General features: G+C 42.0%; 2 protein-coding genes across 2 annotated transcripts; one reads left to right on the top strand and one right to left on the bottom strand.

Moving 5' to 3' along the window:
• Positions 1-633: 633 nt before the first annotated feature.
• On the bottom strand, positions 634-4,912 carry kcns3b (potassium voltage-gated channel, delayed-rectifier, subfamily S, member 3b). Its single transcript, XM_085381969.1, has 2 exons — positions 4,784-4,912; positions 634-4,312 (listed from the first exon to the last, which is right to left on the bottom strand). The coding sequence occupies exon 2, from the start codon at positions 4,306-4,308 to the stop codon at positions 2,812-2,814; it is 1,497 nt and encodes a 498-aa protein (XP_085238095.1). The 5' UTR covers positions 4,309-4,312; positions 4,784-4,912; the 3' UTR covers positions 634-2,811.
• A 1,670-nt stretch (positions 4,913-6,582) lies between these two features.
• On the top strand, positions 6,583-12,758 carry LOC146652384 (uncharacterized). Its single transcript, XM_085381799.1, has 21 exons — positions 6,583-6,705; positions 6,785-6,843; positions 6,932-7,018; positions 7,130-7,251; positions 7,400-7,543; positions 7,688-7,786; positions 7,870-8,040; positions 8,341-8,443; positions 8,752-8,966; positions 9,241-9,391; positions 9,479-9,690; positions 9,770-9,884; positions 9,997-10,196; positions 10,271-10,385; positions 10,458-10,627; positions 10,715-10,809; positions 11,014-11,144; positions 11,808-11,997; positions 12,111-12,249; positions 12,434-12,527; positions 12,688-12,758. Exons 1-21 carry the CDS (start codon positions 6,683-6,685, stop codon positions 12,756-12,758), a joined length of 2,706 nt encoding a protein of 901 aa, XP_085237925.1. The 5' UTR covers positions 6,583-6,682.
• The last annotated feature ends 1,712 nt before the right edge of the window (positions 12,759-14,470 follow it).

Genomic DNA, 14,470 nt, shown 5'->3' with positions numbered 1-14,470 from the left:
GAGGGGGAGTTGTCTTCAGTGAAGGCGAGGCGGAGTAACGTTGCGTAGAGACAAAAGTGGACGAAAGAGAGGCAAACTTGCGGCTCCACAACTATAATTATAACGTAACATAGACTATATCGATATAAAGGATATTGTCACATCTTATATCTCGTATAAAAATATATCGATATGTTTTAAAAACTCGATATATCGCCCAGCTCTATTTTGAGGTATCCATCATTTTTACCAGCACATGCAATTTTCTCCTCCAGTAGAAGCCATGACTCCACTGCACTCTGTCTCTATAACTGTTCATCTTTACTGTGTTGACCTTTGAGGGAAGGAGTCCAAATAGTAATACAGAAGTATAAAGGTCTGCATAAAAAAATGGAAGCATCTGCAAACAGTTATGAGACAGGTGCTGAATAATAAACTGTTTGGCTTCTGGCAGCCGGTTCTTTCTTGTGAAACTTTCTGGCATCCAGGCATTTACACTAAAATAAAAAACTGTAATATTTGAATTATTTGAGGACTGGAAATGGAAATGCTTGCAGAAATATGTGCAACCTAAGAGCAACATCAACTAAACATTTGAACCTAGGTGCAACTGTTGTCATGCTACAGTGCAAACTTAATAAATAGATAAGAGACACCACCTGCTATGGGAAATGGGCTATATAGGAAGCCTATACAAGATATTGAAATCCACTTCCCTCTTCAAAACCAAAGCCCAAGAAGCCACAGGGCTGTGAGTAATGGTGAGGAACAGATATCTGTGCAGTTATCTGTTGCCAACTGTGTTGCATTGTCAGCTGAATGTCCTGGGGCAGATTTCTTAACACATACAGAGATATACATGCTCACACATACATTGAATAAAGATTACAGATTTGGTTTTCAATTAAATATTGTCCTCACCGACTAAGTGTAAAGACATATATGAGTGTGTACAGGTTTTTCAGTCGTATAAAAAGTCTTTTTTACAAAAACTTTTAGTGTTCTTTTGATGTTTATTTTTGTCTGCATCAAGAAGTCATAAGAAATTGTATCGTGGCCGAATAACGGAACCTCGACTTTAGTATTTTACTCTGTTGAGAGGTGTTGTGCCTTATTATTATCACTGCGCAATATTCACAGCAATCTACATTTCAGAAAAGCAGCACTACCATTTTATTGTAACCATTATTCTAACAGTGCCTCAAATGTATGAGATCGTTACTTCCTTTCATTTTGTTGCAGCGGATGCTTCGGGGCTTTAACGTGAATGATGTTTAACTGTGACCTCTCAGTGAAGGGCATGAGGTGTGAGCAGTTCAAACAAGAATTGAACGGAGAGCAGAAATCGTCCAATATTTCCCTTTATTCATGTGGTGACTCCTCACATGGTTTTTTTTGTTTGTTTTTTAGAAAGATATCCTGACAAATACGGACAGTCGTGCCTATGGAAGGATGCACACTGCATGCATGCCTGCAAAATCACTGTCACGTACTGTATGCCATCAACTGTGCTCTTCACTTGTGCATGTAAATTTATTGATAATCAGTAGGTGTCTGCGCCAGTTCTGTCATTACAATAAAATGAAACTGACAAAGGCAATAAACCCAAAGTGTGGAATAAGCAATATGCTAATCTGGTTACTGAGCACACCTGATACACGAAACCAAGTGATCGAAACTCATTTGTTACTTCTAAGGAATAATCAGACGGTAATGGCGTTTATCTGTTCAGGTTAAGCCTCAGTTAGTCTGTGTGTTTGAACAGAAACCGGCTTCTCGTGCAGCCTTTTAAGGTGCTTTTAAATGTTTTTTCCTCAACCGCCATCAAATTCATGTTTGAATTGTTTCCGTTCAGCTGCATGAGCACCTTTAGACGCCTGCAGAGAAAAGTTTGGTAGGGCAGCGTCCATCCAAGCAGAAATTATAACAGGGGACAGGAGATCAATACATTCAGGGAGAGATAAGGCTGAAGAATACCACAAAAAAGAAGGTTTCTTTGCATTTTCAAAGTGTTGCACTCCTCAAAAATTAAATTCGACACATTGATTACCTGATGTGAGTTTAAACTCGCGAGAAGAAATAAATGCAAACGCCTGAATCTTAAGCTTATCTGAACAGGCACAAATGAGCAGCACCTGTCTTGTGAGTTTTATTTCATGTCCACATGAGTTCCCCTTTCACCGAGATGCCAGAACTGTCCAAAACGAACAAAAACGAAATAAAAACCCGGCACATCAGCGACTTCCACGGTGCTCTGAGAGGAATGTGACACCTCTCTTCATCAATTTTTGTGCCTAATTCTACTATTTTTATTACTCTCTTTCAAAATGCACTTATTTTTGGTCATGCAGCCAACGTTGAGATCTATAACGCCATTTTTAAACATCAAACTGTGCTGTTGTCATCCTAGACTTTTGCATTTGGAAAACTCTCTGTCTGAACTTTTCAGCAAGCAGGAAATCAATAAAGGACATTACTTTGAAAAACATTAACATTATGGCCTCCTACATGCATCATTGCAGTTTTCTCAAGCAGAAAATGGGCTTTCAAACCTCTGAGCAAGGTTCAGATAATTCCCTTTAGATTTCCCGGTTTTAGCGACGCTGTATATTTCAGCCACAGCTATTCCCCTGTAGACAGAGAGCGGGAGAGAGAGAGAAAGAGAGAGAGATAGAGGAGGGAAAAAACTTCATGGCCACAATATTTCTCTGTCAAATTGCAGGGGGAAGACAGTGCAGGAAGGCAGGGTCAGTGATGGAGCACTCTGCCCCGAGAGGCAGAGACTGACTCGCAGTCATAAAGGGAGTGATGCTCGGTGAAATGGCAGGAATCTCATTTGGCTGCTCCATTTTCACAAGCGTCATTATCGTACACCTCGATGTCCTGGAGACTGGAGGCGTCCGTATCGTCCCCTCCGCTGCTCCCACTGTTCCTAAAGGCGATGCTTCCTATAAAGGGGTACACGCTTCCCGTTAACAGTTCCCTGATGTTGTAATGAGGGAGTTCTGGGTCTTGTCTTTCGGGCTTGGTGATGCACTGTCCCTCCATGGCTTTGTTTCTTTGATAGTACTTTGAAAACTTGTTAAAGATGATGGTGATGGGAAGAGCCACCACTAGCAGGCCACAGATGATACACACGGTGGCCACAATCTTCCCCGCCACCGTCACGGGGCAGGTGTCCCCGTAGCCGACTGTGGTCATGGTGATTGTGGCCCACCACCAACCTGAAGGTATTGTCCCCAAATCGGTGTCCTCTTCCTTCTCTGCGAAGTAGATGAGAGCAGAAAAGATGGAGATTCCCACTGAGAGGAAGAGAAGGAGCAGGCCCACCTCCTGGTAGCTGTGGCGGACGGTGGCCCCCAGCGCTCGCAGTCCGATGGAGTGGCGAGCCAGTTTGAGGATTCTGAGAATCCGCATGAGGCGCAGAACCTGCACCACTTTCCCCACGTTTTCTATGTCCTCGTTCTCCTCTGCGCTATCCTCGTCGGTGGTCTCCAGAGCTAAAGTGGCATAAAACGGCAAAATCGAAGCGGCGTCGATTATGTTCAAGGGGTTTCCGAGAAACTTCCGTCGGGAGGGCGCGACAATTAACCTGATTATGAACTCTGCGGAGAAGCAGACGATGCAAACCGCCTCCAGTCTAGTGAGCACGGGGTCCTCGATGGGCCTGTCACTGTCATCCACACGCTGAAACTCTGGCATGCTGTGAACACACATGGCAACGATGGAGGTCAACACCACGCTGAGGGAAGCCACAGCAATGATCTTCGAGGCTCTCGAGTGACCCGGATCCTCCAGTCTGAGCCACATGTAGCTGCGAATTTCTGCACACCAGGCCCCTTTGAACTTGGCGAGGTCTTTATCGAGAGCAGAGAGCTCCTCAAACGAGGAGTCGAAGCTCGGCTCCTGCTGGTCTTCGCTCCTGATGTCCCAGTCTCTGTCCTCGATGTACTCCTTCCTCTCGTGGTACCAGTTGCTGCAGCAGGGGCTGAGGTGGAGCTCCTTGATACCCCAGTACTCAATCTCTTGACAGAAAGAAAAAACGCACAACTCCTCCATCATGTGGATTTGTCCCGTGTGGTAAAAGTTAAGCACGCACAGGAAAACCCGAGGATTCCTGTCAAAGTAGTACTCCTTCTCAGCCGGGCTGTAGTCGTCACACAGCTCCAGGATTGCCGCCTCGCTCTGGCAGCACAGCAGACGAGCCAAACGCGTGTGAGGAAAGCGGAGCACCATATCAGGATCCAGTTCATGCCGTACCCCTCCCACATTGAGGTGGACCTGGTCCTCCTCATCCCCTCGCCGGTGGAGGATTTGCCCATACCCCATGATCCTGAAAAGACATTTACAGTGAAGTCAGTTCATTCTAGCAGACTTTTTGTGTCTTTTTTTTATGACAACTAAAATGCCCACAAGGATTCCCCAGTGAAGACTAACTGTAACGTTTAAATGGATGGTTTCTATCAAGACACATTTGACTGCACTGTTTGTAGAATACATTAGTCTTCGGAAGGAGGGAGGGGGATCAATACAGCACACACAGGAAATGGCTTATACTGAGAGAGCAGAGAGGCATGAGGTGCTGTCACATGTACAGGATTACCACTAGAAAAATATCATTTTACAAACTGATTTCCAGCCCTCGTCTACATTTTTGTGTAGATATTTTTAAACAGTTGAATTCTAGACACTTAAGCGAAGCTGAGTTTTTCAAATTAAAGTTTTTTGTTTTTTTAAATTGGTTAATAAGGACCTGATAAGTCTGTTAATTATAGGGTCTTAATGCAAAGGTAGAAAAACATACCTGTATTCGGAGCGTTTCTTTCCATGAAAAAGAACTTTTATCCTGCCGTTTTGCTTTTCATCTTCTCCTGAAATGCCGCACAGAGCAGGTCAGCGAGGGAGTGAGGCGCCGCAGCTCCCCGGACGGGACAAGAAGAGCTGGAGGCGGGACAGAAGCACGGAGGCAGTTTGTTCCCTTTTCTAGGGAACAGGGAGGGGCGAGGGAGGAGAGGAGAGGGCAGCGAGAGACTGGGAACACCTCTTGAGAAATTTATAACGTATGTAACCTAGTCGCTTTATTTTAAAAGAGCCTCCAAAATTATTATGTTTCTGTCCTGGGCTATCACTTACTCTTTAAATGTCACTTCAGATGTGCTCAATGTCCCTTACAAACCCCACTTGTTCTGTATTTGAGTGAAACAGCTGCAGTTGAACCAACGCGGAGACAGCGCACTGGCTGCAGAGAGCGAAGTAACTAATAAATGACATTTGAATCCACTTTGAGAAAGCGCTGCCGGGAGGCGAACTGCCAAACCAGACTCTAAAACGCTACTCATCAAACAGCTGCTGTTCAACGTTTATAAATCAGGTTTTATAACTTACCAAACTCCGTGTTTTTTATCCCCTCAAAGAAAGAAACCTCAGCATCTCCCACAACTTCTGTGTGCGATACGGAAGACCAAAACGGCCAAGGTTAAGAAGCACAAAAAATTTGACACAATAAATGCATATGCTATAAAAAAATAAAATTAAAATAAATTAATGCAGGCATTAAAAAAAACTGATATAATTTATTTTGTTTGCTTTTATTGCTGGATTGTATAAGTATTTACTTAAGGTATTTTTTTTTAAATTTAATTAATAATGTTTTAGTGGAGGAAAATAAATAATAAAATAAAATGAACTAAACAATAAATAGGGGGATTGATGAAAAACTAAATAATACAGAAATATGAAATTACTTCATGCTTTCTAAATTAACTATAATAATATTTTATGGTGCATTTGATGATAATTTGTCTGAAGTATCTTTGTTTGTTTTAATTTTTGATTTTTAGCAGTGAAATCATAACCATAAAATCAATTTCTTCACTTCCTAAAAGCACAGGGGATTTCCTGAGTGCTTCCTGCTCTTTAGGACTTAAAAACTCAATTTGCCATTTTAATATCCATGCTTTCTGAATAAATTTGTTTACAACAGTTCAGGGCTACAGAAGTTTATAGTTATTCTGCTCTTCTGTGGCGCAACCATCATGAACTCACAACCTGCACAAGGACAATCTTCTGACCTCAGTGGCACCTCTCAAGACCCCAACTTCATTTAGACTTTTTCTAATTGGTTTTAGAAAAAGTCAAAATGAATTTGTGACATTTTTGAATTTGCACCACTCATTTCAACTTCGGCAGGTTATTGGAAGATTGTATGAAAAATCTCACACCTTCATTTTTATTTTACTTTATTCACATAGACTTGCTCCCTCAACTGAAGAACGTAAAACCAGCAATTATTAGCAATAGTACAAAACACTGCTGCCTTTTTAAAATTCATTTCTGCTTTGGTTTTGTACTATAACTTTTAATTTTTAAATGCTGTTCAGAGTTTGGATGAATTCTCAGTATATAAGAAAACAAAACAAACACACATGCTTCATTTTATTAATTATTTACTTTACAACAGTTCATTTGGTTGGACAAGCATATTTGAATTTAATTCCAGTACAAGTGCCGTCAGCATTTTTGCAGCTCTGGTTAAAACTCACTTCCACCCAATCAACCTCATCAGGCTCCAACGAGATCCACCTGTGTGTGGCTGCAACCTCCCTCATCTTACCCAAAGAGGTGCCTTTAGGTCCCCTACAAACTTCTTTAAAAACGGCAAAAACAGAGACGCTAAGATTACCACTTCCCCACCTCTTGTGCCATGGGTCACTCATTAGGATTGGGGTTTGTAGCTTTATTTTTCTAAGAACCTTTTTAGTCAAACTTTCAGATTTTTGTCTTTAACTGACTAAGTTTTTTTCAGGTGGTTCATTCTTTTGGTAGTTGTTATGAACACACAGGCTCAAAAGAGGCCCCCTTTAAGTAAGTTTTATTTATTTTTTTAATTTTTCCTAAAAATGTCACTTAATCAAACTACTGCCTACTTACTCACGTCAATGTTTATTTCCAGATATCACCGCTCAGTGTCTGGGGAATGTGATGCGTGTGGATGTTGGTCCACTTGGAGGAAATCTTATGAAAATTACTGCCGTCATGAGTAAGCTTTTAAAAAAAAAAAAAAAAAAATTTTCTTTGGCTTCTTGCCTCTTAAAACTTAATTTTTCCCACCTTTTTTTTTTTTTTTTTGTGTTCCTTATCCTCTCCTCAGATAACACTGCAATTCCTCTTACGCCAAGTTTAGCCTCGCAGTGTGGCATCAGTGTGAAGATTGATCTGCTGGGAAACGCCTTGATTTATGCCTCTCTTCAAAACTGTTTTGCTCACAATGTGGTAACGTAACAAAGATAAAGACAGAATTATTAGAGGTTGTTTGTTTGTTTGTTTTTTTGTTTTCTTCTTTTTTTCAAAGCACCCAATGTGTCCTATGCTTCTAGTATTAACTTTTTCTTTTTTTTAAAAAATATTTATTTTTTTGTAGGACGATAAAGAATTCACCACTGCTTTGCATGTTCGACTGCATGGAAACCAGTTGTTTGAAGACGAGGTGTACCAGGTGGTTAAAACTTGCCGCTACACTCCCTGGGCCTTCAGGGAAATCGTCTGTGACCACAGCTATATGGAGGCAAGTGACTGCAGCAAAACCTTCTGTGGTCATGTTCCCATCTATATGACAGTGGTGCTATAGCCCATAAGAGCATCAAGGCTAAAACAGTTCCTAGAGAGGTGAGAGATGGTTTATCATTGACTCGAAGGGTCTTGTTTCTAGGTGTCCGTGAAGAGGGCAGCTGCAGATGATTATGGCCTTCCTGCATATTCAGAGCAACAGGGCAGTCCAGAGTTTGCTTCTACTCGACAAGCCGCAAAGGTTGGAGGAGCTCGTTTGGCCTCTAGTCTATTCTCAGACCCCATCTCTGCATGTAAAGTCACGATTTGGTGTTTGCCTTACAGAAACGCCCCATAGACGCAGGATACATAATCACAACAGTTGTGTTCTTCACACCTGAGGAGAGGATCATGAAGGTGACTGAGGCCCACCAAAGGGGGTACGGGGTAGGAAACACTCCCACCAGGGTGATTCTCCGGAGTTCAAAGTCTGCACTGGCAACGTACACCCAGACTGTGAGTAAACTGCAGATCGCATGCTTTTCACACATGCCTGACATGACCTGGCATCTTGTTCTACAGACAGACTCTGGTTAAAGTACTTGTAGCCCATTAGATGGCTCACACTTGCAGTCAGTAACCAATTGGATTTAGATTCATTATATGATCAGACTACCTTTTTAAACTTGTTACGGTCTGACATTTGACAAGATAAAGTACATATGGCCCATTAGCCTACATTTCCATGTTCTAACGAACTGCTCTTTTGCACACATGCTTTATCTTCAATGTATTAAATGTTATCTCACCCTGCAGGTAGCAGGGGTGCCCATGAAGGTGTTCAAAACCTCGACTATCTTTGAGAAGCAGTGGCTGACTGCTCGAGTTGATGCTGTAGCTGCTTGTCCAGTGCTGGACGGTAATTAAACTCTAACCATGTGAAAGCTGCAGGGAGCCTGTGTCATCTTGTGTTTAAAACCTGAAGGCTTTAGCAGTTAAATCTGCAAATTTGTTTTTTCTAGTCTTCATTATTCCTAGGGTGGTGATGCATTTGGACGTTTAGAAATATTAACTTGCTGTCTGTCCCAGGTTTAATATGAAGACTTGTATGCATGTGTGGTTTAGAAATGCTAAGCTGTTAGCAAAGTTGTCTGCCAGCAGACCTTGTAGCCTCTAAATCCTCTATAGTAGTGTCTGTTTTGGCCTCATATTATGCCTTATGTGCAGGTCATAGTGTTTCCTTCACGCCCACCATGATCACTTGGCGCCTGCCCCAACGCATTGACCCCTTAATGTCCTCTGGGCGGGTTCAGCTCTTGGAGGTGTACTTAGGAATCAACGGTCAGACGCTTGATCCTACTCAGATGCCGGCCAAGCTGTCTACCGACGACTCGTACATCATTGTTCAGCTTCCTGTTGGGGCCGACGGTGGATACTTTAAGGTGAAAGGCAGTTGTTTTTATAAGAAATCAAGATTTGCATCAAGTATATACTGATAAATGGCTTCCTTGGCCTTTTAAGATGGCAAAGTAGTAAAAGCCACTTCTCACTGTGAAATGAGGGCCCATTTCCAAAGCTGAGCCTCCAAAAGAGTTGCTCTACAAGCATTAAAGCAGGAATCTTATAAAGAATTATTACAGCTTTTGTTCTGCTTTTAAATATGTTCCATTAAGAGTAGTTATAATGACAAATTCTTGGTTTTAAAATGATAAACAGAGCCATATCCAGGGAAATCGGTATCTCCTCTCCTATACAATCGAACCCATGCTGGAGTTGCTCTGGACTGAAGATGGAGAAGACACAAGATACAAAGTCTTGTTTCCCATCACGACGCCTTTGTTGTCACTGAATCTTCAAGTTTTTGACGGCGAGTCTCTCCATTCCACTTATCATATATTATGATTATTTGTGTAAAGTGCAAGCTCACTGAATTCCTCTTCTCTCGTCCCTACAGAGACTGTTCCGAAACAGCAAGTGTTTAAGCTGGTGCTTGGGCATTTTGCTCCTGACGTGGCGCTGATGAACATCACCTTCCCCTCTGAGGTTTTGACTATAGCACAGTGCCATGCCAGAGGCTTTAACATCAGAGAGCATGTGTCCCCTAACAGCAGCTTGAAAGTCTTTACACTTGAAGTGCCCTTCACAGACCCTGCCGTGCTACAATCGGTAAGATGTAATTTCAGCTTGGGGGGCAGAATATTAATGCATATTTAATTTGACTGCTAATCTTTCCATTTCCCTACAGAGAGGAATGGGATTTATAGTCTACTCTCTTCACCTGACCTTTGGTTTGCTGGTGCTGAATGAGTTTGCTCCATTTTCTCACACGGTTTACCTGGAAGCCACACTGGAAGAAAAGGGTCTGTATGGCTGTTTATATACAAATGTAAACACACAAGCCTGAAATGTTTGTCATGACCTTGCACCAGCTGCAGGCCAGGGTTCTTGATGCCTTTTTTAATCTACCTGCAGTTCCTCCTTCCGTCTCTGGAAGCTGTGATTACCAGAACTTTTATGTCCTTGTGGAACATGGAACCTCAGACTTCAACTTTCATACCATGGTGGGAAAGCGACTGCTGACACCAGGTTTGGCTCAGCAGTATGGCTACATGGAGAATGGAACTCACTTCAATCTTGTTGTGCCGTTTGCAGCCCCTGATGTTGAGTTTGAGGTATTTTGTGCTTTGCTGTAGATGAGAATCTTCTGTTTAATGTCCTGCTTGCTCTAACTTGAACAATGTTTCAGGCTATTACACCAACTTCCATTAGGACCAGAATTGACGTGATCCTGAAGGATCCAGAATCTAACGTGCCCATCAGTGACTTCTCGATGGCTTGCAATTTCTTCTCACTGCTTACTGGTTGGTTTGGGTTTCTTGTTGTTTAAATTTCATTGGAGAGTTCGAGTCGAGTTTTTAAACTTTTCTTTTCAGAGTGTTTCCCTAATGGTACCATAACCACTCTGGCTGTGAAAATGGAGTCTGTTCCCAGCCTGAACCCCAGTGAGCTCACGCTGCTCGACCCCACCTGCGGTCCAGTCTACAGTGATGACCGCTACGCTTACTTTGTCTTCACTGCTAACTCCTGTGGGACTACCAGAAAGGTACTGTCACTGCACAACTTCATGACTAATACAGACTATTAATGGTGAGGCTGATCTGATGTATTGTCTTTAACTTTGTTCCCTTAGTTTTTGCCCAATGCGATGCTCTACGAAAATGACATCTCTGTGCCACATGACCTCAAAACAAAAAGTACATCAGACTCTGAGGAAGCAGAATTTGCGTGAGTGGCTGATCGTTATTAGGAAAATTAGGAGACTAAAGTTTTTAAAAGTAACTTGAATCTCTGGATTAAATGGACTCCTTCAGCTTTGCGTTATCCCTTATTCAATCTTTGATCCTGAGACAAAGATGAGTGTCTGTAGGAATTTTTCTCTCTGGTCTTTGCACTTCTGACTGCATTCAAATCTCATGGCTTGTCTTCTAGGCTAAAGGTTTCATGTTACTACGACCTCAACACAACCCACGCTGTGTCCTTCCACACCAGACCTCGCAGGAGTGAACCATATGCTGAAAATGCAAAAGGCCAGCTGCAAGTGGCAATGAGACTTTCTTTGGGTATGAAGTTGGCATAATTTCATTTTTCCACAACACAAATACAACTCCAGCACTGGAGAGATTTAAGATTCTTCTCCCTTAAACTGGAAGTCATCCTCAAATCATTAAGCAATTTTAAATTAATCTTTAACTGCCTTTACTAACTAAACCTTACTGCTTTATCTCTAGAAGATCTAATAGTTTTTGAAAACATTTTAAAATTTCTGGCAACTATATGGTTCAGACTTTAAAGGTTGCTGTCATCAGCATGTGGCTAATTTTTCCTGCTTAATGTTGACAATCAGCTTCAATGGTTTTTACTCCAGGAGCTCCTATAATCTAAAATGCCTTGTCTATTGCGTGTAAGGAGTTGGTATTAGTTTTCGTCATTCTACTTTGAATTTATCCCTAGGCGCAGCTCTCATTAAAGTAGCTAAGCCTTAACTAATCTTAAGTTTTTATTCTAACATCCCAGAAAATTTGGATATTGAGCTTTATGCAAGAAGCAAATCAGGAATTTGTTCTGGGAGCTGGCAGCTCCCAAGTAAGTAGGTCCGTGCATGGCCATAATTGGCGGGTGTATATGCAGCATTTGTGAGAGGAAAAACCTCAATGTCCTGAGCTGATTATATTGTTCAAAGCCTCCTGTCATTATGTCATTTCATGCTGTCTCTCTGCACTTAGACGACTCCTTCAGAGAGTTTTACAGACTCGAGGACTCTCCCATCATGAAACATCTCCAGCAGCCGCTGTATTTTGAGGTGGAGCTCATGAGTGCAATAAATCCTCAAGTATCACTGGAGCTGGAGAACTGCTGGGCGACATTGGATGAGGACAAGATGTCCCAACCCAGATGGGATCTGATCATAAACGGGTAACGCTCAGGCTGGTGTTTGCGTATTAGCATAAGCTCTTCCTTCATACTGATGCAAGGATGGGGTAGGGGGACAAAATTTAACTTTTTAATGTATCTTTGAAATTGTCCAGCTGTCCACACACAGACCCACACCATGTGGTCTTCCATCCAGTGTGGACTGATGCTAGGGTTCAGTATCCCTCTCACTTAAAGCGCTTTGAGGTCCAGATGTTTGCCTTTACTGAAAATGAAGAGGATCTAAGTCCTCAGGTAACTCAGCCTGTTAAAAAAAAAAAATATATATATATATATATATATATATATATATATATATATATATATATATATATATATATATATATATATATATATATATAAAAAAAAAAAAAAAAATCCATGGTTCAGAAAACTGCACATGCAAATCTGTACTCATAAAAACACTTGCATCTTCTAGGTCTTTGTCCACTGTGACGTTGTGATCTGTGATACCAGAAATCCATTAGGTGGCATTTGTAATGGGCAATGTTCAGACCCAGAGTACAGAAGAGGTATAGTATGAGGTCTTTTATAATGGAACCTTTTGTTTCAAGGGTTTGACCCAGAAAAAGAAAACATGGTGTGCCATAGTACTTCTGTCTCAGACTAATTTTCTTCTCAGCCTGCTGAAATTGGTTACTGTTAACTTTCCTCATTCTCTTCTCTCCACAGGTAAAAGACATATCTCAGAGGAACAAAGTTCAAAATCATTTGTGACATTTGGACCAGTAATTATGAGTTGATACAATAAAGATTTTTTTTAAATTCACCTTTATTGTCTGTTCTTTCCTATGCTTTGCTACATGTGGAAATTTGATTTTCCACCTGTAATTCTGAGTATGTAGTCAGTTGTGTTGCCTCACCTATCAAATTATGTGAGAAGTCATAATTCAATGTACCTCTTTGGGTTAAGGATTCTTGCAGAGGTGAGTGTGCATTCACAAGAGGAATACTAGTGACCATGTGTCTTAAAAGACAAATGAAAGGTTTATGATATGGAGAGACGTGTGGTTTTGAGATGGTGGCACTCACGAAAACTCCAGTCAAAGCTGGAGAAATGAAGGTGCCAATATTTTCATTGGGGGGTGCCAGACGAGACATGATTGGAGGACAGCTTAGCTTGGAGACAAATTGCTCTGTCAGGCAGGAGGAAGACCAGAATGTTAGTGTATGACAGAGGATGCAAATGAAAGATCTAACGTGGTGCCTAAAGTAGCCAAAAGACTGATTAGAATCTTAATAATTTAAAGTTGCTTTTGTACTTTAGAAAGCCCAATAAATATTTGTAGTTGTCTTCGAAATGCATCAGTATAAAGTGACTCATTTTACAGCCCACAGGAACAATTTCCACACATATTTTCAGAGGCATTAACTAGGATTTCTGTAGTGTGGTGGGTGCATTTTTCCACTTCAAAATATTTCTTCATAAATAGATACTCTGGAATTTATTTATTTTTTTAAATGACATTCAGCAGCTCCTGAATGGTAAATGAAGCTAATTAAATCAAACGGAGTACTCTGCTTTCTTGAGCAGTCGACCAGTGCTACAACGCTCCACACCACCATCTCTCACCTGGAAGTGCAGGGCCGTTACGCCAGGCTGCGCTTTGTTGACTTTAGCTCTGCTTTCAATACAATACTCTCGGACAGACTAATAGTTAAACTGCTGGAAATTGGACTTCCTTCTACCACCTGCCGCTGGATCAGAGACTTCCTCTCAGACCGTGTACAGAGAGTTAGAGTGGGGCATCATCTTTCCTCAGCCCTCAGCCTTAACACCGGCTCTCCACAAGGCTGTGTACTGAGTCCCCTACTGTACACTCTGTACACACATTACTGTTAGTTCCCACCCAGACAACACAGTCATCAAGTTTGCAGATGATACCACTGTGGTGGGGCTCATCTCAGGGGGAGATGAGACGGCGTACAGAGCTGAAGTTCAGAGGCTGTCAGATTGGTGTGTCGATAACAACCTAGACCTCAATACCAACAAGACAAAAGAACTGGTAGTTGATTTCAGAAGGAGGAAGTCTGAGCTGCAGCCTGTCAGCATCAACGGGGAGTGCATGGAAAGGGTCTCCAGTTTCAAGTTTCTGGGTGTGCACATAGACACAGACCTCCAATGGAGCTCTAACACCTCTGCGGTTTTAAAGAAAGCCCAACAGCGTCTCCACTTTCTGAGAATCCTCAGAAAAATGGACCTGAAGAAGGAGCTGCTGACCGTCTTCTACCACTGCTCCATTGAAAGTGTACTGACATATTGCATCGGTGTGTGGTTCTCCAGCTGCACCACAGCACACAGAAAGGCACTCCAGAGGGTCATCAATATGGCCCAAAAAATCATTGGACATCCTCTTCCCTCCCTGAAGGACCTGTACAGCACTCGCTGTCTCAAGAGGGCACGCAGCATTCTACGGGACGGTACACACCCAGGACACGGGGTGTTTAAGCTGCT

This window comes from Rhamphochromis longiceps, linkage group LG15 (genome assembly GCF_057381845.1).
Source record: "Rhamphochromis longiceps isolate RC_006_pf linkage group LG15, R_longiceps_female_GT1.1, whole genome shotgun sequence".
Taxonomy (NCBI): domain Eukaryota; kingdom Metazoa; phylum Chordata; class Actinopteri; order Cichliformes; family Cichlidae; genus Rhamphochromis; species Rhamphochromis longiceps.
This window is presented reverse-complemented; position numbering and strand designations above follow the sequence as displayed.

Excerpts from the sequence above, each read along its gene's own strand:
- kcns3b (XM_085381969.1), bottom strand. The coding sequence starts at position 4,308 with ATGGGGTATGGGCAAATCCTCCACCGGCGAGGGGATGAGGAGGACCAG.
- LOC146652384 (XM_085381799.1), top strand. The coding sequence starts at position 6,683 with ATGGGTCACTCATTAGGATTGGG. Across the intron at positions 9,691-9,769 it reads ACCCTGCCGTGCTACAATCG|AGAGGAATGGGATTTATAGT; the intron begins GTAAGATGTAAT and ends ATTTCCCTACAG. Across the intron at positions 10,386-10,457 it reads TTTCTTCTCACTGCTTACTG|AGTGTTTCCCTAATGGTACC; the intron begins GTTGGTTTGGGT and ends TTTTCTTTTCAG.